We start from the raw sequence: 27,555 nt of genomic DNA, 5'->3' as shown, positions 1-27,555 counted from the left end.
TCTAATTTCATTCTTTTACATGTAGCTGTTTTCCCAGCACCACTTATTGAAGAGGCTGTCTTTTCTCCATTGTACATTCTTGCCTCCTTTATCAAAAATAAGGTGACCATATGTATGTGGGTTTATCTGTGGGCTTCTATTCTGTTCCATTGATGTATATTTCTGTTTTTGTACCAGTAACATACTGTGGTGATTACTGTAGCTCTGTAGTATAGTCTGAAGTCCAGGAGCCTGATTCCTCCAGCTCCGTTTTTCTTTCTCAAGTTTTCTTTGGCTATGTGGGGTCTTTTGTGTTTCCATAGAAATTGTGAAAATTTTTGTTCTAGTTCTGTGAAAAATGCCATTGGTAGTTTGATAGGGATTGCATTGAATCTGTAGATTGCTTTGGGTGGTATAGTCATTTTCACAATATTGATTCTTCCAATCCAAGAACATGGTATATCTCTCCATCTGTTTTTATCATCTTTAATTTCTTTCATCAGTGTCTTATAGTTTTCTGCACACAGGTCTTTTGTCTCCTTATGTAGGTTAATTCCCAGGTACTTTGTTCTTTTTGTTGCAATGGTATTTGGGAATGTTTCCTCAATTTCTCTTTCAGATTTTTCATCGTTAGTGTATAGGAATGCAAGAGATTTCTGTGCATTTATTTTGTATCATGCTACTTTACCAAATTCATTGATTAGCTCTAGTAGTTTTCTGGTAGCATCTTTAAGATTCTCTATGTATAGTATCATGTCATCTGCAAACAGTGACAGTTTTACTTCCTTTCTGATTTGGAATCCTTTTATTCCTTTTTCTTCTGTGATTGCTGTGGCTAAAACTTCCAAAACTATGTTGAATAATAGTGGTGAGAGTGGGCAACCTTGTCTTGCTCCTGATATTAGTGGAAATGGTTTCAGTTTTTCACCATTGAGAACAGTGTTGGCTGTGGCTTTGTCATATATGGCCTTTATTTTGTTGAGGTTTAAGTTCCCTCTATGCCGACTTTCTGGAGAACTTTTATCATAAATGGGTGTTGAATTTTGTTGAAAGCTTTTTCTTCATCTATTGAGATGATCATATGGTTTTTCTCCTTCAATTTGTTAATATGTTTTATCACATTGATTGATTTGCATATACTGAAGAATCCTTGAATTCCTGGAATAAACCCCACTTGATCATGGTGTATGATCCTTTTAATGTGCTGTTGGATTCTGTTTGCTAGTATTTTGTTGAGGATTTTTGCATCTGTGTTCATCAGTGATATTGGCCTGTAGTTTTCTTTCTTTGTGACATCTTTGTCTGGTTTTGTTATCAGGGTGATGGTGGCCTTGTAGAATGAGTTTGGGAGTGTTCCTCCCTCTGCTATATTTTGGAAGAGTTTGAGAGGGATAGGTGTTAGCTCTTCTCTAAACGTTTGATAGAATTCATCTGTGAAGGCATCTGGTCCTGGGCTTTTGTTTGTTGGCAGATTTTTAATCACAGTTTCAATTTCAGTGCTTGTGTTTGGTCTGTTTGTATTTTCTATTTCTTCCTGGTTCAGTCTCAGAATGTTGTGCTTTTCTAAGAATTTGTCAGTTTCTTCCAGGTTGTCCATTTTATTGGTATATAGTTGCTTGTAATAATTTCTCATGATCCTTTGTATTTCTGCAGTGTCAGTTGTTACTTCTTCTTTTTCATTTCTAATTCTACTGATTTGAGTCTTCTCACTTCTCTTCGTGATGAGTCTGGATAATAATGGTTTATCAATTCTCAGAGAACCAGCTTTTAGTTTTATTGATCTTTGCTATCATTTCCTTCATTTCTTTTTCATTTATTTCTGATCTAATCTTCATGATTTCTTTCCTTCTGCTAAATTTAGGATTTTTTTGCTCTTCTTTCTCTAATTGCTTTAGGTGTAAGGTTTTGTTGTTTATTTGAGATGTTTCTTGTTTCTTGCGATAAGACTGTATTGCTGTAAACTTCCCTCTTAGAACTGCCTTTGCTGCAACCCATATGTTTTGAGTCGTCATGTTTTCATTGTCATTTGTTTCTAGGTATTTTTTGACTTCCTCTTTGATTTCTTCAGTGATCTCTTGGCTGTTTAGTAGAGTATTGTTTAGCCTCCATGTGTTTATATTTTTTACAGGTGTTTTTCCTGTAACTGATATCTAGTCTCATAATGTTATGGTCAGAAAAGATACTTGATATGATTTCAATTTTCTTAAATTTACCAACCTTGATTTGTGACCCAAGATGTGATCTATCCTGGAAAATGTTCCATGAGCACTTGAGAAGAAAGTGTATTCTGTTGTGTTTGGATGGAAAGTTCTGTAAATATCAATTAAGTCCATCTTGTTTAATGTATCATTTAAAGCTTGTGTTTTCTTATTTATTTTCATTTTGGATGATCTGTCCATTGGTGAAAGTGGAGTGTTAAAGTCCCCTACTATGATTGTGTTACTGTCGATTTCCCCTTTTATGGCTGTTAGCATTTACCTTATGTATTGAGGTGCTGTTATGTTGGGTGCATAAATATTTACAATCATTATATCTTCTTCTTGGATTGATCCCTTGATCGTTATGTAGTGTCCTTCTTTAGAAGTGTCTCTTGTAAGAGTCTTTATTTCAAAGTCTTTTTCGTCTGATATGAGAATTGCTACTCCAGCTTTCTTTTGATTTCCATTTACATGGAATATCTTTTTCCATCACCTCACTTTCAGTCTGTATGTGTCCCTAGGTCTGAAGTGGGTCTCTTGTAGACAGCATATATACAGGTCTTATTTTTGTATCCATTCAGCCAGTCTGTGTCTTTTGGTTGGAGCATTTAATCCATTTACATTTAAGGTAGTTATCGATGTGTATGTTCTTATTACCATTTTCTTAATTGTTTTGGGTTTGTTTTTGTAGGTCTTATCCTTCTCTTGTGTTTCCTGCCTAGACAAGTTCCTTTAGCATTTGTTGTAAAGCTGTTTGGTGGTGCTGAATTCTCTTAGCTTTTGTTGTCTGTAAAGGTTTTGATTTCTCTGTCAAATCTGAATGAGATCCTTGCTGGGTAGAGTAATCTTGGTTGTAGGTTTTTCCCTTGCATCACTTTAAATATGTCCTGCCACTCCCTTCTGGCTTGCAGAGTTTCTGCTGAAAGATCAGGTCTTAACCTTATGTGGATTCTCTTGTATGTTATTTGTTGCTTTTCTCTTGCTGCTTTTAATATTTTTTCTTTGTATTTATTTTTGATAGTTTGATTAATATGTGTCTTGGTGTGTTTCTCCTTGGATTTATACTGTATGGGACTCTCTGCACTTCCTGGACTTGATTGACTATTTCCTTTCCCATATTAGGGAAGTTTTCAACTATAATCTCTTCAAATGTTTTCTCATTCCCTTTCTTTTTCTCTTCTTCTTCTGAGACACCTATAATTCGCATGTTGGTGCGTTTAGTTGTCCCAGAGGTCTCTGAGACTGTCCTCAATTCTTTTCATTCTTTTTTCTTTATTCTGCTCTGTGGTAGTTATTTCCACTATTTTGTCTTCCAGGTCACTTATCTGTTCTTCTGCCTCAGTTATTCTGCTATGAGTCTTTCTAGAGAATTTTTAATTTCATTTATTGTGTTGTTCATCATTGTTTGTTTGCTCTTTAGTTCTTTTAGGTCCTTATTAAACATTTCTTGTATCTTCTCCATTCTATTTCTAAGATTTTGGATCATCTTAACCATCATTACTCTGAATTCTTTTTCAGGTAGACTGCCTATTTCCTTGTCATTTGTTTGGTCTGGTGGGTTTTTATTTTGCTCCTTCATCTGCTGTGTATTTCTCTGTCTTCTGATTTTGCTTAACTTACTGTTTTTGGGGTCTCCTTTTCCCAGGCTGCCGGTTCGTAGTTCCCGTTGTTTTTGGTATGTGCCCCCAGTTGGCAAGGTTGGTTCAGTAGGCCTCCTGGTGGAGGGGCCTGGTGCCTATGTTCTGGTGGATGAGGCTGGATCTAGTCTTTCTGGTGGGCAGGACTGCATCCATTGGTGTGTTTTGGGGTGTCTGTGAACTTATGATTTTAGGCAGCCTCTCTACTAATGGGTGGCGTTGTGTTCCTGTCTTGCTAGTTGTTTGGCATGGGGTGTCTAGTAATGTCACTTGCTTGTCGTTGAGTGGAGCTGGGTCTTAGTGTTGAGATGGAGATCTCTGGGAGAGCTTTTACTGTTTGACATTACATGGAGCCAGGAGGTCTCTGGTGGAGCAATGTCCTGAATGTCAGCTCTCCCACCTCAGTGGCTCATGCTTGACACCCGGCCGGAGCACGTAGATCCTATCAGCTATGTGGCTCATGAGCAACTGCAAGTATTGGAAGTACTATTTGATCCAGTAGGTTGTCCAGCAATTCTCAGGGATTCTTTTTTCAGTGACCTGTCTGAAGTGCTGAACAAGCCAGGAAAATGCCCTTGGCAGATGTCAGATTGGGGCCCCAGGTTCACCTACAGAAGGCCACTTTGCTGCAGGTAAGCCTTTGGCCTCTTAGATGGCCCCTGGGGCAAGGCACTGTTCCAGTGTGCCTCTGAGCTGGGAGAGAAGCGAATCTTCCACAAGGGGTGGGGCTTGCCTACCTGACAGTTCTTGATTGTTCATTTTGGAAGCATTAGAGTACTACTTTTAGACATTAAGTAGGAGAACCAGGAGATGCAGTTTTATATTACTATGGTAAAGATTATTCTAGGTTTTTTTCCTGTGCATGTACATATATTACATATACATACATTTTGCAAAAATGATATTAAAGGTGTTGTTTTGACAGGTTATAATCATTTGAGCATTTTTATTTTAAAACTGAAGGACAGACATATTGGTAATTATTTTGACTTATTATCTTTACTATTTATAGTTTACAAAAATCAACTATATAAAATGAGCTTCCATTGGAAAGATTTTATCTGGCTCCCCTTCCAAATAGCAATATTTGAATAGGAAAGCAGAAAATTATCTAATAGAAGATGTATTGTTGTGCATTTATTGCATAATCTAGTATTAACAACAACTCTATCTAATAGATAAAATCATTCTATTTCCCAAATGAAGAAAATGTGGTTCAGAGGTTGACTAGTTCATATTTATATAGCTGGTAAAAGCTGGAATTCAGAATCAGGTCTCTCTGTTTCTAAATGTGATTTCCATTATATCCCACTGTTTTGTGAACTTGTGAAAGTGCCTCTTATTTTTTTCTCTTTATGTTTCATTCCAAATACTCATTCTCATCTTTTCAGAACCAATGCTGATACAAACTAGGAAGAATCATTTTACTCACCGTTGATGTTTTGTATTTGGTCTATTGTGACCCAATTTTGGAAGCAAGGTTTCTGCTTATTAGGGTGAGGGTTTTATCTTGTATTGTTTGATCCCTCTTAGGAACTGAAATCCTGTTTCTGAGCCCTGGGCCAAGGCTGGGGCCTGCAAACTGAGGGAGACTGTCCTGATATCAATTACTTAATTATTAAAAGCTCTCACTGACTACTGCCTTTATTTTTATTCCCTGTCACTGGTTGCTCCCCACTAGAATGTGCCATCATCCCATGTTAGCCCTTTCTGATGCTGCTTGCAGTGCACCACCACCCGTGGTCTGTAGCTCTGGCTTTGGAATAGTGTGTTCTGTCTTCTGCTTCACATTTCCTTCCACTGTGGGTATCTGGGACTGACTTTCCCCCAGTGTCCCTATTTCCTGCATTGTCTGCCGTTCCTTAATGGTCAGGTCTAATCCTAGCCCCAGCACACTCCCACCCCTTACTTGGCCTTGTTCCTTGCTGCATGATCCCAACAATGATACCAAGGAGTATAGGACTTAATCCCTGTTTGAGGTCTCGCTGGTGATACGTGTGACAGAAGCACATATATCAGAGCTGTAAGAGATGTTAACCTTCCCCTAGCCTAACTGTCTCATATTATGAAGAAACAGAGGCAAAACTTTGCACCTCACATCAGTTTTGGCAGAGTTAGGACTAGAATCAACGGTAACCTCAATTAGATTATTTTTATATTCATTTTCAACAAATAGCCCCTATACCTAAGTAAGCCTTAAGCATACTTTAAAAAATACAAATTGGGATGGAAAATTTATATTAGTATGTACTATCAATATTTGATAAGATATTAGATTAGTGTATTTTTGTTTTATGTGGAAACACCAAAAAAAATTATTTGGAAATTTGTTTGATTTCATAACTGCCAATATCTGAAAGTTGGAATTTTTTTTAAGCAAAGCAATGTCATTCCACCAGATGTCACTGTTTGCATGTAGCAATGAAGTTACAATGATTAAAAATAAAATTACCCCCTCTCTAATCATATTTTGTAAAAAAAAAAAAATTCTGTATAATTGCACTCTTATCCTTTAGATTTATTACTTATTAAGACTATATTCCCTGAATTTTTTAAAGTATTGAAAGTATTCATTACGTCTGCTGTAGATTTTAAAGACTTTACTAAAAAAAATTATTTGTAGATTAGCATCTTCAAGAAGATGAACTCCTAAAGCCTTTTCTAGACCTAGGAGTTTGCTTTTCAAACAACATTCTTTTAAGTTACTGTTTTCTAAATTGTCAGTTGTGACCCAGTAAGTGGATTGTGCAATTATTTATTTATTTATTGGCTGCATTGGGTCTTAGCTGTAGCATGTGGGATCTTTCGTTGCAGCCCGCCGGCTCTTTGTTGTGGTGTGCGGGCTTCTCTCTAGTTGTGGTGTGAGGGCTCCAGAGCGTGCGGGCTTATTGCTTGTGGCCTGCAGGCTCTCTAGTTGTGATGCGCAGGGGCTAAGTTGCCCCACGGCGTGTGGGGTCTTAGTTTCCTGACCAGGGATCAAATCAGCGTCCCCTGCATTGCAAGACGGACTCTTAACCACTGGACCACCAAGGAAGTCCCTGAACACTCGTAAAATATCCCTGAACACATGTTTTCTGAGTTGCGTAAAAGTGACTGTGAGCTTTATCCTGCGAAGGCTCCCTCAGATTTAGTACCCCAAGGAGCACAGTACATTTTCTAAGGAAGGGATAGGGAAGATGTGATGAGGGAACTTCTCTGTTAGAGTCACACCAGGGAGGGGAGGGGGTTGCAGGAGGGAGAACCCTTCCCTACACTTCACAGTATGGAGCCCACAGTCATATTCGTGTAACTCATAAAAGATGTGGGTGGAGATTTTTAAGAGTGCTCACAGCCTGGAGCAAATGTTCTTCAAACTTCTTTGACACAACCTATAATAAGAAGAACATTTTATATCTCTGGCCCCATGGGAGACCAGTGTTGACTGGGAAGGAGGTTTAACTCACTCTGAGAGAGATGGGCTTGTTAACTTCATTCAGTCTCTTCAGTCATAATAACAGAAATGATTGTAATATCAACCACTTACTGGTGTTTTTTTGTAATTTGTGCAAACTCTTCACATATATTATTTCTAAGTGTTAGACCCTGAAAGATCCCATTGCTGTTGCTATTCATAGGTGAGGAAACTGAGACTTAAGAAGGAAAAGTGACTTATCCAACACAGCACATCAAGTGGCCAAACTAAGGCTAAAATCCTGGTTTTTTCCTCATTCTAAAGGCTAGCTCTTCTCACTATAACAGTGCGTTTTAGGCTTCCCCTGAGTATAAGGGCCATCTGGGTTGTTTAAGTGTATCAGTTCTTAGGCTTTATCCCAAACCAACTGAACTACAATCTCCAGAGGAGATATCTGGGAAGCTATAGATTTGACAAGTATCCCAGGATATTCTTATGATCAGGCTCTTTTAGGAAAGATTGCAGTACATCATGGTTCTCAAACTTCATTGTGCATCAGAATTAACTGTAAGGCTGTTTAAAACACAGAAGGCTGGGTTCCCCCCCCCCAGAGCTTCTAATTCATTAAGTGTGATGGGGCTCAAGAACTTTTATTTCTAGCAAGTTCCTATGTGATACTAATGATGCTGGTTAGGAAACACACTTTGATAAGCAGTGCAGTACATCATGCTAACCCATGAATCTCAGTTTCTCAGGACAGGGTCTGGGCTAACTTCGGCTGTGAGATTTTTCAAGCACAGTGTTAAACAATACATGTTCAGTATCTACTATATTCACATTCAAGGGAGACAGAAAATGAATAAGAATCATGCCTCTCCCACCCCAACCAGCCTGTAATCTACTATGAAAAATATACAGAATAAAATGTAATATATTCTATAATGAACTTGTAGATCAAATGCACCAGAGAAACTAGGGAGGTAAAGATGAATTTGGCTGGGTAGAGGGACATTTGTAAAGGCTTCATGGAACAGTTGAGGTCTGAAAGTCTTATTTTCAACACTTTCATAGCCACACTGCACTGTAGTTCAGTTTGCCTGTCTCCCCTATTGCACCTATAGTAATCTCAGCACCTAGAGCATCTTTTGTGCAGTGAATATAGGTTGGGCCAGGTGTTGGGGAGGGAAGTAGTTTTGGTAAGGTAGATGGTTCCCAGACTGTGGAGGACCCTGATGGCCAGGCTCAGGAGCTTGGGTTTTACCCTGTGTGTGTAGTCACTGAAGTATTTGGAAGGGGGTAGCTGATGACACCTCTGTCATGGATCTGTAACATGGATTGGAGGTGGCAAAGTCTGCAGGTGAGGGACAGCAAAGATGTTATCATAGGACTTAGCTGAGAGAAAATGCAACAGGATGGAGAAACACTGGAGGGAGAAGGATCAGGACTAGTGATTACTGTTGGGGGTGAGGGAGAGGTTGGAGATGAAGAGATTTTCGTCCTGAACCACTGAGATGGTGATGGTCTCCAAAGGGGAGATCTCTACAAAGGATTGGTTCTTTTCTCTGGAAATAAAGAAGGAAGCAGGGAAAATCTGGACAAAAATTTCAAAGCAAGTGATTTCATCTTTGTCAGACAGGAACAGTTGCTAACCTTGGGTAGCCTTTCCACTAAGGCCCCCAGTTCATGTCTACAGAGCTATGCACTCTAAAATGGCTAGTGACTTCTTTCACTTTCCTTCCAACCAAATAGCATTTCTATTTCTTTGATGCACATTTGGGATGTGAAAAGACAATAATATGTGAATGATTCTGACTACTTTGTTTCTGGCTTATGAACAGATAAAAATATAGCAGTGCCTCAAGATAGCTTCTTAAATCACCCCTCTCCTCCTTGATTTTGATATATGTATTCTCTTGCTCATGATTTTAGACAATAGAATTACCTGCTCTTTTGTTTTTCCTGGATATATCAGTCAGGATTCAGTTCAGAAAACAGAAATACTTTTAGATATTTTAAGCATAAAGGGAAGAATGGGCTCTAGGCAGGGAGGGTTTTCCAAAGATGACTTTATACAGCACATTTAACTGGCTGCCAAAGCTGCTGCTCCTTCTGGCATAGTCAGGAAGGTGGGAAATCTGGAGGCCAACATTGGCAACAAACCACCTTAGTTGAAATTCAGGGATCGTGTGGCCTCTAGTGTCACAGCTTTTGACTCTGGAGCCTTGCTATGTCTGTCTGAATGCTCACTGGCAAAAAAAGGCTACCCACAAAAGAAGTAACTGGAACCCTGCCACAGAAGAACTCAACATCGCCATGACTGCTTGCCAGCAGGAACATCAGAACCTTCTTCCTTCCAAACTGTATGTGAGTGCAAGTGGTTAGTAGATCCTAAAACACATCTAGGACACTGGCTGCAGGAGGGTCTTCACCTCCCCATCCTCAGCAGTTGGGGAAAGTGTATTGGACGGAGGATGGACTGGATGTCGAATGGCAATCTGTTATGTCCTCTGTGCTAGGAGTTGAGCTTTATCTTCTCTTTGAATTCAAATATTTGACTGGGTGAGATAGGAAACTTTTTTCCTGTGAACCTACTTTGGCAAAGCCCTGTCTTCTCCAGCCTAGCTTTGGGTGGGCCTGATTTTTAAGAGGTGGTTTGATGGAATCTAAGGATTTCAGCATATCGTTAAGTAGTCAATTTGATATGTGTGTGCTTTGTCTTCACATTTGGTGGCTCATAAAGTGATTGTCTCTTCATATAATGGTATAACAAAAAGTTAGAGGGAACAGTGGCTCTACTTACAAGTGAAATTGAAATATAGCTATAGTCTGTGTAGGTCTACTTTATACTCATTTTATATTTCTTTTACAGTAAGTGCTGCAATACAAAAACTAATGTATTTTCAAGGAGTCTGTAAGTCAGTCATTAATGACACATTTGCCTTCAGATTTTGATTTACCTCATCTCTTGGTTTTATTTAGGTTTTTGTTGATAAGTTTTAAACCTCCTATGTATATTCTTATGTATATGTAGTTTGTAGCCTAGAAATAAAGACCTAATGCCATAACAGTTTTCTGTTCATCTTGGCAAGATATGAATCAGGAAGGGAAAACCTTAATGTGAGAAGGCAGTTCTGCTTAGGCTGATGCTTTGCCTCAGTCTAAGAAATGAAACCATTTCCTGTGACTTGGAGTGAGGGTCAGGTTAGGGATCAGAAGGCAGAGAACTTTTTAGCTCTTTTATAATGAGGCTTTCATAGAGTGAATTTATTATTCCAATATTGTAAACCAAAACCAAAAGATTACTACTAAAATGCATTCAGAAGCAAACAATTATTCTTGAATTATTTCCCATTTTGGATTATCTGACTTCTGCACAATATCTATTTAGTACAGATATCAAACGTCAGTGTGTTTATTTTGGTAGAGATATAAAATGAGAGAGAACACCCTTTGATTTATCAATGACTTAAAGAACATTTTTTTTTGTTGTTATTAAAAACCCTGTAGAATACTGCAAGGAATTCCTGTTATGGGTGACAATCAAGAATATGTTGCTGTCCTTCCAACAAGACCAGCGATACCACCTGAATTAGCACCAGGAACTGGACGGAGTGCTCACAAACCATACCTTCAACTCTCGGGAGAGGGAGTAAGAACTTCCTTTAATATTAGTTTTCTCTATCTTACAAGCTGTCAAACTGTTTGGTTTCAGGACCCTTTTTATACTCTTAAAAATTTTTGAGGACTTCAATAATTATGTGGGTTATATCTATTGACATTTACAGTGTTGGAAATTAAAACTGGGAAAATGTTTAAATGTTTATTTTTTAAAATTAAAAATAACAGTAACAAAGTCATATATGTTAACATAATGTATTTTTATGAAAAATAGTTATATTTTTTAAAACAGAAAAGTAGTGTAAAACTAGGATTGTATTTTTTTTGCAAATCTCTTTAATGTCTGGCTTAATAGATGATAGCTGGATTCTTATGTTTGCTTCTGCATTCAATTTTGTGGTAGGTTGTTTTGGTTGAAATATATATGAGGAAAATTCTGGCTTCATGAAGATATGTAGTTGGAAAAGAAGAGATTATTTTAATAGACTTTTAACATAATTATGGATATTCTCCTTTAATAATATACCAAAACTTTACAAGTGGTAGTTTCTTGAAACTTAGTTGTGAGACTTCCACTTCTGGGGATGATGCAGTAGAATTACTTTTTCCTATTCTTCCTGCTTAGTACAGGTAAAAACCTGGGTGTTACAAACAGGACAGATCTAAAAGGTGGAGAGACTAAGGCACTAACTAGGAACTTTGGGACCTAACAAATGGCACAGTGGCGAGTTAGTTCCTTGGGTTTTCTTTTTTGCTTCACATATTCTAGACTTAGAGTTGAAAAAATTGGTAACCTAGAAAGAAAACAAGGTAAAGACAGAAAAAAAAACCACAACAGTCCGAACAAAAGCCTACTCCCTCTAGCCAAAGAACCAGGAAAGGGACAGCCTAGCAAGACAAAACTTTTCAACAATAACTACTCTACCCTAGCCAAACACTGAAAAAATGGTGGCCCTGGTCCTTTCCTCACCTCTGCCAGCAAAGGCCTAGTAGGAAAACTAGACTTTTACTCTTGCCCAGAGTATAAGAAGGCACTGTAATACCCCTACTAGGGTGGTATCAATGAAGGCTTTTTGGGGCTGGGACTTTCACCTTAATAAAGTGGTAATGAGGTTTCCCCTCTTACTGTGTTAGTTGAGACCACATGGGGATCCTGGACTTGCATCCCCATCTAGTAGTAATGAGCCACTCCTCTCCCTCCCCACTGTGGTGGTACCAGAGGAAGCCTAGCAGAGTGTCAGCTAAAACAGAAGGTTTAAATAAGATCCAGAGCCTCAGAGCAAAATACCCCAAATGTCCAAATTTCAACTGAAAATCACTAATCATACCAAGAACCAGGAAAGTCTCAAACTGAATGTAAGAAGATAATCAATAGATGCTATTGCTTAGATAACAGAGTTGTTAGAATTATCTGGCAATGATTTTAAAGCTACCATCCTAAAAATGCTTCAGTGATAATTATGAACACACCTGAAACAAATTTTAAAAAAATAGAAAGATTCAGAAAGGAAATAGAAAGTCTTAGTATAGACATTGAAGATACATACTAAAGAAATTGAAGACATTTTAGAATTGAAAAAATATAGTAACTAAAATAAAATGCTCAGCAGATGGGCTGAAAAGTAGCATGGATGAAACAGGGAGTGAACTTGAAGATAAAACAATAGAATTTATCCAGTTTGAGCAACAAAGAGAAACAGACTGAAAAAAAAAATTAACAGACCCTCAGGGACTTGTGGGAGTAAAACAAAAGATCTAACATTTGTGTTATCACAGTCCTGGAAGGAGAAGAGGAGAAAGAGGGATGACTGAAAACGTATAGGAAGAAATAATGACTGGAAACTTCCCCAATTTAGCAGAAGACTTAAACCTACATGTTCAGGAAGCTGAGCAAACTCCAAGCAAGAAAAATCCAAAGAAATCTGTACCAAGTCACTTACTAGTGAAACTTATGGAAACTAATAACAAAGAAAAAAATCTTGAAAGCAGCAAGAGAGAAGTCATATGTTACCTACAGGAGAAAAACAATTTGAATGGCAGTGGATTTCTCATCAGAAACCATGGAGGCCGGAAGTAAGTGGTGGAACATTTTTCAAATGCTGAAAGGGAAGAACTGTAAGCCCTGAGTCCTATATCCAGAGAAGATATCCTTCGGGGATGAAAGGGAATCAAGACATTTTCAGATGAAAGGAAACTAAGAGAGTTTGTCACCCAGCAGACTTACACTACAAGAAAGGCTAGAAGATGTTCTCTAAACATGAAAAAAAAAATGATGAAAAAAAATCTCGGAATATCTAAAAGGAACAAAAACATGTAAAGCGAAAACACAGGTAAATGCAATAGAGTTTCCTTCTCCTTTTGAGTTTTCTGAATTATGTCTGTCAGTTGAAAAAAAATTATGCTGTTAAATGTATATAGAGGAAATGTTTAAGACAACTGTGTTATAAATGGAGAAGAGTAAAGAGACATAAAGGGAGGTAAGGTTTCTACACACCACTTGAACTGGTAAATTGGAGACATCAGTAGACTTTGATAAGTTATGTTTATTATGTTTATATAATGTAATACCTAGAGCAAAACTAAAAAGCTATACAAAGAGATATATACTCAAAAATACCATAGATAAATAAAAGTGGAATTCTAAAATATGTTCATGTAATAGGAAAGCAGGAAAATAAAACAGAGAAACAAAAGAAACAAGAGAGAACAAGGAGAAAAGAAAAATGAAATGGCAGACAAAATCCCTAACTTAAATACATCAGACACTATGGAGAACAGTATGGAGTTTCCTTAAAAAACTAAAAATAGAACTACCATATGACCCAGCAATTCCACTACTGGGCATATACCCTGAGGAAACCATAATTCAAAAAGAGACATGTACCACAATGTTCATTGCAGTACTATTTACAATAGCCAGGACATGGAAGCAACCTAAGTGTCCATCAACAGATGAATGGATAAAGAAGATGTGGCACATATATACAATGGAATATTACTCGGCCATAAAAAGTAATGAAATTGAGTTATTTGTAGTGAGGTGGATGGACCTAGAGTCTGTCATACAGAGTGAAGTTAAGTCAGAAAGAGAAAAACAAATACCATACACTAATACATATATATGGAATCTAAAAAAACAAATGGTACTGAACCTAGGGGTAGGACAGGACCAAAGATGCAGATGTGTAGAATGGACTTGAGGACACGGTGTTGGGGGGAAGGGGAAGCTGGGATGAAATGAGAGAGTAGCATTGACATATATACACTACCAAATGTAAAATAGATAGCTAGGGAGATCATAGCACGGGAAGATAGCACAGGGAGATCAACTTAGCACTTAGCATAGCACAGGGAGATCAACTCGGTGCTTTGTGACCACCTAGAGGGGTGGGATAGGGAAGGTGGGAGGGAGGCTCAAGAGGGAGGGGATATGGGGATATATGTATACATATAGCTGATTCACTTTGTTATACAGCAGAAACTAACACAACATTGTAAAGCAATTATACTCCAATAAAGATGTAAAAAGAAAATATATATATATGGTCTAAATACACCAGTTAAGTTACAGAGCTTACAGAGTGGGTTAAAAGACATGACCAACTATTTAGTGTCTACAAGAAACTGACTTCAAATATAATGACTTAGAGAAGTTGAAAGTAAAAGGGTAAAAACAGATGTACAAACACTAATCAAAGAAAAGCAAGAGTGGCTATATTGATATCAGATAAAGTAGACTTCCCAGCAAAGAAACTTATCAGAGACAGAGAGAGGCATTATATTATGATAAAAAGGTCAATCCACCAGGAAGACATAGTAGGGTTAAAGAGTGTGTGTACAAAACAGCTGCAAAATATGTGAAGCAAAAACTGGTAGAACTAAAAGGACAAATAGGCCATTCCACAATTATACTTGGAGACTTCAACATCCCTCTCTAAATAGTTGGTAGAACACTTAGAAAATCAGCAAGGATATAGAAAAATCAATAACTCCATCAACCAACAGTATCTAATTGAAATGTACAGAACACTAGCAAGATGTACAGAACACCCAACAAGAGCAGAATGCATATTCTTTTCACGTTCCTGCAAGACATATACCAAGATAAAACAAATCCATAATGAAATCAAACTAGAGTTCAATAACAAAGGTAACAGAAAATCTCCAAACTGTTGGAATCTAAACAATACACGTATAAATAATCCATGGGTTAATCCAGGGAGTCTCAAGGGATTTAAAAAATACATTGAAGGGCTTCCTTGGTGGTGCGGTGGTTGAGAGTCCGCCTGCCAATGCAGGGGACACGGGTTCATGCCCCGGTCCGGGAAGATCCCACAGGCCACGGAGCAGCTGGGCCCGTGAGCCATGGCCATTGAGCCTGCGTGTCCAGAGCCTGTGCTCCACAACGGGAGAGGCCACAACAGTGAGAGGCCTGCGTACTGCAAAAAACAAAAAACATAAAAACATTGAAAATCAATTGAACTGAATTAAAATGAAAATACAACACATCAAAATTTGTGGAACACAGATAATGCAGTGCTGAGAGGGAAAATTATAGCACTAAATGCTTATAGTAAAAATGAGAAAGTCTCAAATCAATAATTTAAGTTCCCACCTCAAGAACCTAGAAAAAGAAGAGCAAAATAAACCTAAAGCAAGCAGTGGGAAGGAATAATGAAGAGCAGAAATCAATGAGGTTGAAAACATGAAAACAATAGAGAAAATCAATGAAACAAAGAGGTAGTTCTTAGAAAAAGTTTGTCTCTAGCAAGACTGACACGGGAAAACCATAAAATAAACAAATTACCAATATTAGAAGTGAAACAGGAGATATCACTACAGACTCTGCAGACATCAAAATAATAATAAGGGAATACTATGAACAACTCTACACACATAAATTTGACAACTTAGACAAAACAGAGCAGTTCCTCAAAAAGCACAAACTATCACAACTCACTCAATATGAAATAAATACTTTGAATGGCTCTATAATGTTAAGGAAAGTGAATGCTTAATTAACAAAACTCCTTTCTCAGAACACTGAAAAATAGTCTGGCAGTTAAAAAACCAAAATAAACATGCAACTACTATTAAGCATGTTGCAGAATGAATACATAAACTCTATAAGGATAAGTCTTCAGAGAATTATGCTGGTAAAAACCAATTCCAAAACACTACGCACTGGCTGATTTTTTTATATAACATTCATGAAATGACAAAATTACAGAAATGGAGAACAGATTAGTGGTTTTCAGGGTTTCAGAATGAGGGTGGGTGGGAATGGGTGGAGTGTGTCTATATAGGACAATATGAGGGATCACTTACAGTGATGGAAATGTTCTTCATCTTAACTATATAAATGTCAATATTTTGTTATTCTGTACTACAGTTTTGCAAGGTGTTACCTTTGAAGTAAACTGAGTAAAGGATAGATAGGTTCTCTCTGTATTATTTCTTAAAACTGTCTGTGAATCTATAATTATCTCAAAATTAAAAGTTAAATACAAGAATTGTGGTTGTTGGACCAGTACCAAAAAAAAAATTAAACTTAGTTGAAAAGAAAATGTATTAAATGATAATTTGTACAGGTAAAAAAGTTTGTTGCAGTTGAAATCTGAAACCATGTCAATGACTTTTTTATACCTTATTACATGAAAATCTATTGCCTCATTTTGTACTTTGAATGGCTCTTTTACCCATGCATGATTTTGTAACATTTTGCATTGGTCATTTAGAAAATACTATTCATCAAGTTATGTAGATCTTCAAATGTTGACACATTTCACTAATATATAATGTCAAAATATCTCAATTTTAATATTATCAGAAAAGTCTTTTAGCACTGGGAACCTGGCAAGCTCATGGTGAGGGACACAATTTTTCCAAAATTCTAATTTTTGCTAAAAGCTTAAATTTTTTCTCTTGACACAAATACTCTCAATTATTTTATTTGAAATGACTGATTTTCTCATTTTCAAGAAAATGCTTACCACAAACCGAAGTCTGAATAAAAATAGTTTAATATTTGTCCTCTCAAGTAAAAATGGTGGCTAGTTCAGTTCAGAACTCAAATAGCACACGTTTTTCCTCAAAAGCACCATCCTACTGCACTACGGCCACAGAAGCACTTCATGTGTACTTATCATTTTGTTACACTGAATATTAAAAAGATATTCACTTAAAAATTGAGATTTAATAAAATGAACATTTTTTTTCCTGCTTTGTGGGGGTATTTTTAAGATCCTGAAGCCTTAATTCACACTAAGGTCCACCAATTTTACTCTCTCTTTTCTTTTTTTTTTACACAAAGTGCAAATTTCAACACAGTGAAAAAGGCAAATGACCTCTTTGTATTTTTAGTGTGGAAAGGTCTTGAGGCTCTCCAGAGCTCAGACCACATTTTAGAAACTGTTGTTTATCCTTATATTTCACTTATATGAAGTTCAACTTACCCCTGAAGCTAATTTACATGTCTCTCTCCCTTAGTGAATATACTATTCTGACATTGAGTCTTCAGTATGAACATTAGTTATTGTATTGGGTTGTAATATATGTAGTAACCTTAGGGACTGTGCAGGTGCTGTTTTACTATATTAACCTAGCTTGATTTATAGTTAGTAATTCGGTTTGCTGTGCAATCTTTACCCTCCTGTCAAGTTCTAGCAGCCACCAACCCGGCTGTTTTTAACCATTTTCCTGATTTCCTCTTAGAAAGTTCTGAGCATTGCTGGGGAAACCAGTTTACCATGATGAGTGTTTCTTTGCTAGTTTAATTTGACACATTCTCTCCTGAAAGTGCATCTGTGTTTTTCCTTGAGAGCAAAATTGTGCTATTTAGTGATAGTTTTTCCTCTCTTCCCACTTAGAGGCTTGTATACTGCTTTCTTCTAGGGGAATAATTTTATTCTGGATGCTTAAGCTGCTGAAAGTCTATCTACTACAAGGGAAGATTTACCATCTTGTATGTGACATATCAATTGAATATCTGAAATCTTAATTTCTAGGTGATCTTTGGAAAAAGAATTGTCAGCTGACTTTGGAAGAGTTTATTCATCTTTTGTCAAGGAATTCCTGGCTCTAGGTCTATACAGCATAAAGTGATGCAGTGTGCCCACCAAATAGAGGATGAGTGAGATGGAAACAATTTTGAATTTCTGTGGTGGACAAATTAACGTGGCAACTGCAAAATCTACCTTTCTCTAAATAAATACTCTGTTGGTAGAGAGGAAATGTGATCAAAGAATAGTTGACTAGATATAAAAGTGCTGAAGACTCAGTATCAGCTTATAATTGTGAATCTTTATTTACTGTGTTTGGGTCTTTGGATATTACTGTCAGAAGTCTGTATAGCAACGATGCTCCAGGATATGGTCACTCTTAAGGTTTCATAGTTAATGCTAGAGTAATGCTTGTAAGTTGATGCTTTAAAATCATTTGCGCTCATGTTTTTCTGGTGAAAGACAAATCTTGTTGGGGAAAGTGCTTGCTCCAATTAAATATTATTCAAAGTCAGTGAGTTAAGGAAAACATAATTACCAATAAAACCATGGATTCAAACAGCTATTATTTTAAAAAATCTTGCCACATTTTCTTCAAATCTTGTCATGAATGCCTGATTAAATTTTTCACTTCCAACTATTTTTAAAAATTATTTTTCTTTTACTGTTTGTTTTATTATTATTATTTTATTGATAGTAAACTTTATTTTTTAGAATAGTCTTAGACTTCCAGAAAAATTACAAAGACAGTGTGGAGATTTCCCACACTCTTTTTCCCCTATTATTAACATGATAATGGTGGGTTAATAGTGGCCCCCAAAAGATATATCCAAGTCCTAACCCATGGTACCTGTGAATGTGACCTTATTTGGAGATAGGGTCTTTGCAGGTGTAATTAAGAATCTTGGAATGAGATCATCTTGGATTTAGGGTTAGCCCTAAACCCAAGGGTAATCCCTAAATCCAATATGACTGGTGTCCTTATAAAAAGAGAATGCTCTGTGAACACACAGACACACAGGGAAGAACGCCTTGAGCTGATGGAAGCAAATTGGAATGATGCTGCTGCAAACCAAGGAATGCCAAGGGTTGCTGGCAACCACTAGAAGCTAGGAAGAGGCACAGAAGAATTCTCTGTAGCATTTAGAGGGAACATGGCCCTCTTGACACCTTGATGGACTTCTTGTTTCCAGAACTCTGAGAGAATAAATTTCTGTTGTTTTAAGCCACCGAATTGTGTTTGCTACAGTAGCCCTAAGAAACTACCAGTACATCTTAGAGCAGTATGGTAGATTTGTTAAAATCAGTGAACTGATATTTATACATTATTATTAACTAAGGTCCATACTGCATTCAGATTTCCTAAGTTTTAATGTAATGTCCATTTTCTGTTCCAGGATCCCCTCCAGGATACCACATTACATTTAGTTGTTATGTCTCCTTAGGCTTCTCTTGGCAGTGACAGTTTCTGAGACTTTCCTTGTTTTTGTTGACCTTGACAGTTTGGGAGAGTACTGGTCAAGTATTTTGTAGACTGTCCCGATTGGGATTGACTGATGTTTTTTTGATTTGATTGTGTTGTGTGATTTTGGGAGGAAGACCACTGAGGTAAGGTGCCATTTTCATCATATCATATTGAGAGTACATATTATCAATATGACTTATCATTGTTGATGTTAACTTTAATCACCTGACTGAGGTAGTGTCTGCCAGGTTTTCTTCATTGTCAAGTTTCTCTTTTTGCCTCCTTTCCATGCTGTACTCTGGAAAGAAGTCACTATGTGCAGCCCACACTTAAAGAATATGGAGCTATGCTCTACCTTCTTCAGAGCAGAGTATCTACAAAGATTAATTTGAATTCATCTGGGCAGGATGTTTGTCTATTCTTCCCATTTGTTTATTTAATCATTTACTTATATCAGTATGACCCATGGATGTTTATGATATACTTTGAGTTATATTACAATACTACTTTATTATTATTATTATTTTGCTAAAATTGTTTGAGCTTTGGTCATTGAGAGCTCCTTCAGTTGTCTCCTATGTCCCTTTGACAGACCCCATCACTGTGGGATTTTTTTTTTTTTTTTTTGCGGTACATGGGCCTCTCACTGTTGTGGCCTCTCCCGTTGTGGAGCACAGGCTCCGGATGCGCAGGCTCAACGACCATGGCACATGGGCCCAGCCGCTGTGTGGCATGTGGGATCTTCCCGGACCGGGGCACGAACCCATGTCCCCTGCATCGGCAGGCGGACTCTCGACCACTGCGCCACTAGGGAAGCCTGGGATTTTTTTTTAAACACTTAATTACTGCTAGTACAGATGCTCCAGGTTCATCTTGCATATTTCCTACCCCAGTCCATAGAGTCAGCCATTTCTACAGGGAGCCTCAGTTCCCTTTATTGGATAATGTAATTAGAAACTAAGATCAGAGCATTGGATGTGCTTGTTGCTGCTGGGGCTTTGTTGCTTCTAGGTCTTCTCACCTCACACAAATATATGTCTGTATACTAACTCCTTCCTGTAAATACACATATTGTAATACACAAAATAAATATAATAAACATATATAATATTTCTATATGTAACCATCTTTTTTAATTTTTGAATTTTATTTTATTTATTTTTTTTATACAGCAGGTTCTTATTAGTCATCAGTTTTATACACATCAGTGTATACATGTCAATCCCAATTGCCCAATTCAGCACACCACCATCCCTAGACCCTCGCCGCTTTCCCCCCTTGGTGTCCATACATTTGTTCTCTACATCTGTGTATCAACTTCTGCCCTGCAAACTGGTTCATCTGTACCGTTTTTCTAGGTTCCACATACATGTGTTAATATATGATATTTGTTTTCTCTTTCTGACTTACTTCACTCTGTATGACAGTCTCTAGATCCATCCATGTCTCAACAAATGACTCAATTTCATTCCTTTTTATGGCCGAGTAATATTCCATTGTATATATGTACCACAACTTCTTTATCCATTCGTCTGTTGATGGGCATTTAGGTTGCTTCCATGACTTGGCTATTGTAAATAGTGCTGCGATGAACATTGGGGTGCATTTGTCTTTTTGAATTATGGTTTTCTCTGGGTATATGCCCAGTAGTGGGATTGATGGATCATATGGTAATTCTATTTTTAGTTTTTTAAGGAACCTCCATACTGTTCTCCATAGTGGCTGTATCAATTTACATTCTCACCAACAGTGCAAGAGGGTTCCCTTTTCTCCACACCCTCTCCAGCATTTGTTGTTTGTAGATTTTCTGATGATGCCTATTCTAACTGGTGTGAGGTGATACCTCATTGTAGTTTTGATTTGCACTTCTCTAATAATTAGTGATGTTGAGCAGCTTTTCATGTGCTTCTTGGCCATCTGTATGTCTTCTTTGGAGAAATGTCTATTTAGGTTTTCTGCCCATTTTTGGATTGGGTTGTTTGTTTTTTTGATATTGAGCTGCATGTGTTGCTTGTATGTTTTGGAGATTAATTCTTTGTCAGTTGCTTCATTTGCAAATATTTTCTCCCATTCTGAGAGTTGTCTTTCGTCTTATTTATGCTTTCCTTTGCTTTGCAAAAACTTTTAAGTTTCATTAGGTCTCATTTATTTTTGTTTCCGTAACTCTAGGAGGTGCATCAAAAAAGATCTTGCTCTGATTTATGTCAAAGAGTGTTCTTCCTATATTTTCCTCTAAGAGTTTTATAGTTTCTGGTCTTACATTTAGGTCTCAAATGCATTTTGAGTTTATTTTTGTGTGTGGTGTTAGGGAGTGTTCTAATTTCATTCTTTTATAGGTAGCTGTCCAGTTTTCCCAACACCATTTATTGAAGAGACTGTCTTGTCCTCATTGTATATCCTTGCCTCCTTTGTCATAGATTAGTTGACCATAGGTGCGTGGGTTTATCTCTAGGCTTTCTATCTTGTTCCATTGATCTATGTTTCTGTTTTTGTGCCAGTACCATATTGTCTTGATTACTGTACCTTTGTAGTATAGTCTGAAGTCAGGGAGTCTGATTCCTCCAGCTCTGTTTTTTTCCCTTCAAGACTGCTTTGTCTATTCGGGGTCTTTTGTGTCTCCATACAAATTTTAAGATTATTTTGTTCTAGTTTCGTAAGAAATGCCGTTAGTAATTTAATAGGGATTGCATTGAATCTGTAGATTGCTTTGCGTAGTATAGTCATTTTCACAATATTGATTCTTCCAATCCAAGAACATGGTATATCTCTCCATCTGTTGGTATCATCTTCAATTTCTTTCATCAGTGTCTTATAGTTTTCTGCACACAGGTCTTTTGTCTCCCTAGGTAGGTTTATTCCTAGGTATTTTATTCTTTTTGTTGCAGTGGTAAATGGGAGTGTTTCCTTCATTTCTCTTTCAGATTTTTCATCATTGGTGTATAGGAATGCAAGAGATTTCTGTGCATTAATTTTGTATCCTGCAACTTTACCAAATTCATTGATTAGCTCTAGTAGTTTTCTGGTGGCATTTTTAGGATTCTCTCTATATAGTATCATGTCATCTGTAAACAGTGACAGTTTTACTTCTTCTTTTCCAGTTTGTATTCCTTTTATTTCTTTTTCTTCTGTGATTGCTGTGGCTAGGACTTCCAAAACTATGTTGAATAATAGTGGTGAGAATGGACATCCTTGTCTTGTTCCTGATCTTAGAGGAAATGCTGTCACTTTTTCATCATTGAGTATGATGTTTGCTGTGGGTTTGTCATATATGGCCTTTATTATGTTGAGGTAGGTTCCCTCTATGCCCACTTTCTGGAGAGTTTTTATCATAAATAGGTGTGGAATTTTGTCAAAAGCTTTTTCTGCATCTCTTAAGATGATCATATGGTTTTTATTCTTCAGTTTGTTAGTATCACATTGATTGATTTGCATATATTTAAGAATCCTTACATCACTGGGATAAATCCTACTTGATCCTGGTGTATGATCCTTTTAATGAGTTGTTGGATTTTGTTTGCTAGTATTTTGTTGAGGATTTTTGCATCTATTTTCATCAGTGATATTGGTCTGTAATTTTCTTTTTTTGTAGTGTCTTTGTTTGGTTTTGGTATCATGGTGATGGCGGCCTCATAGAATGAGTTTGGGAGTGTTCCTTCCTCTGCAATTTTTTGGAAGAGTTTGAGAAGGATGGGTGTTAGCTCTTCTCTAAATGTTTGATAGAATTCACCCGTGAAGCCATCTGATCTTGGACTTTTGTTTGTTGGAAGATTTTTATCACAGTTTCAGTTTCATTACTTGTGATTGGTCTGTTCATATTTTCTATTTCTTCCTGGTTCAGTCTTGGAAGTTATACCTTTCTAAGAATTTGTCCATATCTTACAGGTTGTCCATTTTGTTGGCGTAGAGTTGCTTGTAGTAGTCTCTTAGGATGCTTTGTATTTCTGCGGTGTCTGTTGTAACTTCTCCTTTTTCCTTTCTAATTTTATTGATTTGAGTCCTCTCCCTGTTTTTCTTGATGAGTCTGGCTAATGGTTTATCAATTTTGTTTATCTTCTCAAAGAACCAACTTTTAGTTTTATTGATCTTTACTATTGTTTTCTTTGTTTCTATTTCATTTATTTCTGCTCTGATCTTTATGCTTTCTTTCCTTCTGCTAACTTTGAGTTTTGTTTGTTCTTCTTTCTCTAGTTCCTTTAGGTGTAAGGTTAGATTGTTTGTTTGAGATTTTTCTTGTTTCTTGAGGTAGGCTTGTATAGCTATAAACTTCCCTCTTAGAACTGCTTTTGCTGCATCCCACAGGTTTTGGATCGTGGTATATGTACCCATCTTTGTCTAACTTAAGCTAAGCATGAATTCATACTGATGTCTACAACTCTAATTCATGATCACATGTATCATTCTAACCTCCTCCCTTGCTTATCTTTAAACTCCCTATTGTGAGTGACAAACCTGGCTCCCACCATCCTCCATCCATTTACTTAATTGTTCAATTCCAGTATAGAGGTATCAGAATTATTAACCCATATTCCTGTGGGAAACAACTTTATCAGCTAAAATATAGTGCTACATACGGTTTCTTTTGCCTTTAGTCTTATATACCCTACTCATTTCCAAGGTTACTATCCTGAGATTCCTCTTGACCTCTTAAATGATTTTTTTTTAATTTGCCTACATTGTGTCACTCTTTGTGCTGTAAAGTTTGATGGTTTTGAGAAATGAATGTCATTTAGCCACAATTCTAGTATTATGCAGAGTAGTTTCACCTCCCTAAAAATTCCTCTATGCCTGATTAAATTTTATTTGAAAAAGTTTAAAGAAACAAATACAGAAACCAAACTAACAAACACATGGGGACATGTTATCAAAAATTTATAAGTAATATTTTGTTACACTTGTTCCAGATTTTTTAAAAGAAATTTTATTTTTTTATTTTTTAACATCTTTATTGGAGTATAATTGCTTTACAATGGTGTGTTAGTTTCTGCTTTACAACAAAGTGAATCAGTTATACATATACATATGTTCCCATATCTCTTCCCTCTTGTGTCTTCCTCCCTCCCACCCTCCCTATCCTACCCCTCTAGGTGGTCACAAACCACCTAGCTGATCTCCCTGTGCCATGCAGCTGCTTCCCACTAGCTATCCACCCTATGTTTGGTAGTGTATATATGTCCATGCCACTCGCTCACTTCGTCACAGCATACCCTTCCCCCTCCCCATATCCTCAAGTCCATGCTCTAGTAGGTCTGTGTCTTTATTCCCATCTTACCCCTAGGTTCTTCATGACCTTTTTTTTTTTTCTTAGGTTCCATATATATGTGTTAGCATACGGTATTTGTTTTTCTTCTTTCTGACTTACTTCACTCTGTATGACAGACTCCAGGTCTATCCACCTCACTACAAATAACTCAGTTTCATTTCTTTTTATGGCTGAGTAATATTCCATTGTATATATGTGCCACATCTTCTTTATCCATTCATCTGTTGATGGACACTTAGGTTGCTTCCATGTCTTGGCTATTGTAAATAGAGCTGCAATGAACATTTTGGTACATGACTCTTTTTGAATTATCGTTTTCTCAGGGTATATGCCCAGTAGTGGGATTGCTGGGTCGTATGGTAGTTCTGTTTGTAGTTTTTTAAGGAACATCCATACTGTTCTCCACAGTGGCTGTATCAATTTATATTCCCACCAGCAGTGCAAGAGTGTTCCCTTTTCTCCACACCCTCTCTAGCATTTTAAAAACAAATTAAGTCCTCTTGTACTTCTTCCTAATTCCATTTATCTTCCTTTTTACCCAAGGACAGTTATTGTTACAGTTATGTTTTTTCCATTCCATGATTTTATACTTTATTAGATGTACTTATGACCCTAAACAATAACCATAGTTCTGTGTGTTCTAGGTACATTTATATAAATGACACTATTTTGTATGTATCTTTCTAAAAGTTACTTATTTTACTGTTAATACTATGCTTCTAAGATCCATCTGTGGTTTGTAATTTTTGTGCTGGAATGGCTTTACAGTGTTTAGTTATATGAATAAACCACATTTTATTCATCTGTTTCTCTATTAATTGACATTTAAATTGGGCTTTGTATTTTGCTATTTCGTATGCTGTATCAACATCCTTGTACATATCTCTTCATGAATATGTGGAAGAATTTCCTTAGAATATATAGCTGGAAGTGAAATTATTGGATTATGCGGCATGTACATTTTCTATTTTACTAGAAATGGACAGTTTGCCTCTAGTGTGGTTCTACTAATTTGCCACATCCTTGGCATCACTTGAAATTGCTGACTATATTTTTGCTAATCTGATGGGTATGATAAATTGTCTTTCCCAGATTTGCAGACACTGTGGAACCAATCACCTCATTTTCTCAGCAGCTAGACCTAATTTTGATAGGAGCTTGAGTATTTACCCTAGGGACCATTTGTTAGTTTCTAATAGCCTTTTATGTTATTTTCAAAGGTGTCTGCTTATCCAGGATTTACCAAGTTGTTTTGGAATCTAACTTCACCGAAATTCTCCGTTCCAGTATCTGTCATAAAGGAAACCGTATATCCAAAATATGAGGTAAAATACTGAATGACTTTTCTCTATTGTTGTTTAATAATTAGACTGTAAACTTGACTATGACATTAAATTTTACTGGACAGTTGTTATGTAAATTGTCAGTAAGAATTGTCATAATTGAATGATTGGACGGCACTATAGAAATTATACATATAAAATAAATAATTTTTTATGTATGTGTTATATGTGTATACATATATACACACATAACCCCTAACTATATGTACACTTATGCACATACACTTATACATATATTTCTAAAAAAATAAGTTGTACTTATCCATGTTAATTTACCCAGTCAAAAAGAATATTCTCTTTTCTTTCTGAATGAAACATTTATTTGACTGACAAGATATAAAGCTTCTTGCATTGTTTAGAAGATCTTTATGATATTTTCATTTGCTTTTAAAAGTGCATTTTTAGTTGATGTTTAAGAAAGTTTAAAACTACCCAATACATTTATTAATCTATTTTCTTCTTCCCTTAAAGTGTTTACTTGCTCTCATTTTATGTTATACAGCTTATTTTAAAAATTAGAAAAATGAAGAGAAGAAAACCAAAATCATCTGTTATTTTTCTCCCTCAAGACAATCACTGCCCACTTTCTCGTCCATTTTCTTTCATTGTTAAAAATTCTTTTTCTTCCTCATCCTCTTCTTTTTTTCTCCTTCCACCCCCCTTTCTTCTTCCTACTTATATTTTCCTCTTAAAATAATTCTGTGATGAGCATCATGGTGCATACATTTTTAATGTATTTAGAATTAGTTTATTTACATAGGATCCTAGATAGCTTACTGATAACACATATATCAGAAAAGAGTAAGACAAAAAAGTTAGTCATGGGGAAAGCATACCAGGGTATTAGCATAATAAATTCAGAGGTAAGATTAAATCAAAGAAATTCTGTCCATATATGCCCTTGTTTGAAATGGTCATCAACATCATTGTTGATATTGAAACATCTTTACATTCCTTGCATTACTTGATTATGATGTATTATTTTTAAATATTATATTGAGTTGTGTTAGGCAATATTGTATTGTATTTTTTAAATATATACTCATGAATGAAATATGTATTTAGTGTATTTTTTTGTTGGACTCTGTTATCAAGGTCATTCTTGCTTTATAAAGTTAATTGGGTAGCATTTCTTCTTTTTTAATATTCTGGAATTAAAATAGCATAAGAATAACCTTGAAAATGTGGAAGAATTCACTGTCTAGAAACATTTGAACTGTTTGGGAAGGTAATTTTTTGACAATTAAAACTTTTTATTTTCTAATTCTTGGGTTATTCATGTTTAAAATTTTTTCTGAAGTCAATTGGTAACATATTCTTACAGAAAACCATCTATTCAATAGAAATTTATAAGCTTATATGCAGAGTTTGTATATAATCTCTCTTTAGTTTTAATCTCCATTTCTAAAGTTGCATTGTTTTCTTTCCCATTTCTAATGATATTTGGGGAATTATTTTCTTCCCTAGAATGAATTTTCTAGAAATTAGTTTAGTATTTTTTTTTGGTCTTTTCTTATTTATTTTCAATTACAAGTGCTTTATTCTCTACTTGTCAAATTACTATACCCACACTAGTGTAAAACCATCTGTTTAATTTTTTTAGCAAGGTTTATGGTGTATGATTCCCTAGCTATTAGATATCATGATCAGTCATCCAGAAAAA

At 36.3% G+C, this 27,555-nt stretch overlaps 1 protein-coding gene across 1 annotated transcript in view; it reads left to right on the top strand.

The window, feature by feature from the left end:
* TTC6 (tetratricopeptide repeat domain 6) overlaps nt 1–27,555 on the top strand; it is a 217,405-nt gene that overhangs the window by 85,385 nt on the left and 104,465 nt on the right. Inside the window, exons 6-7 of the mRNA XM_059055640.1 lie at nt 10,713–10,854; nt 25,770–25,874. Of these exons, the coding sequence (XP_058911623.1) occupies nt 10,713–10,854; nt 25,770–25,874 (247 nt within the window). The remainder of the gene's footprint in view (nt 1–10,712; nt 10,855–25,769; nt 25,875–27,555) is intronic.

Source organism: Kogia breviceps, chromosome 3 (genome assembly GCF_026419965.1).
Source record: "Kogia breviceps isolate mKogBre1 chromosome 3, mKogBre1 haplotype 1, whole genome shotgun sequence".
In the NCBI taxonomy this organism is placed as follows: Eukaryota; Metazoa; Chordata; class Mammalia; order Artiodactyla; family Physeteridae; genus Kogia; species Kogia breviceps.
Note: the sequence above shows the minus strand (reverse complement) of the source record. Positions and strands in the feature narration are given on the sequence as shown.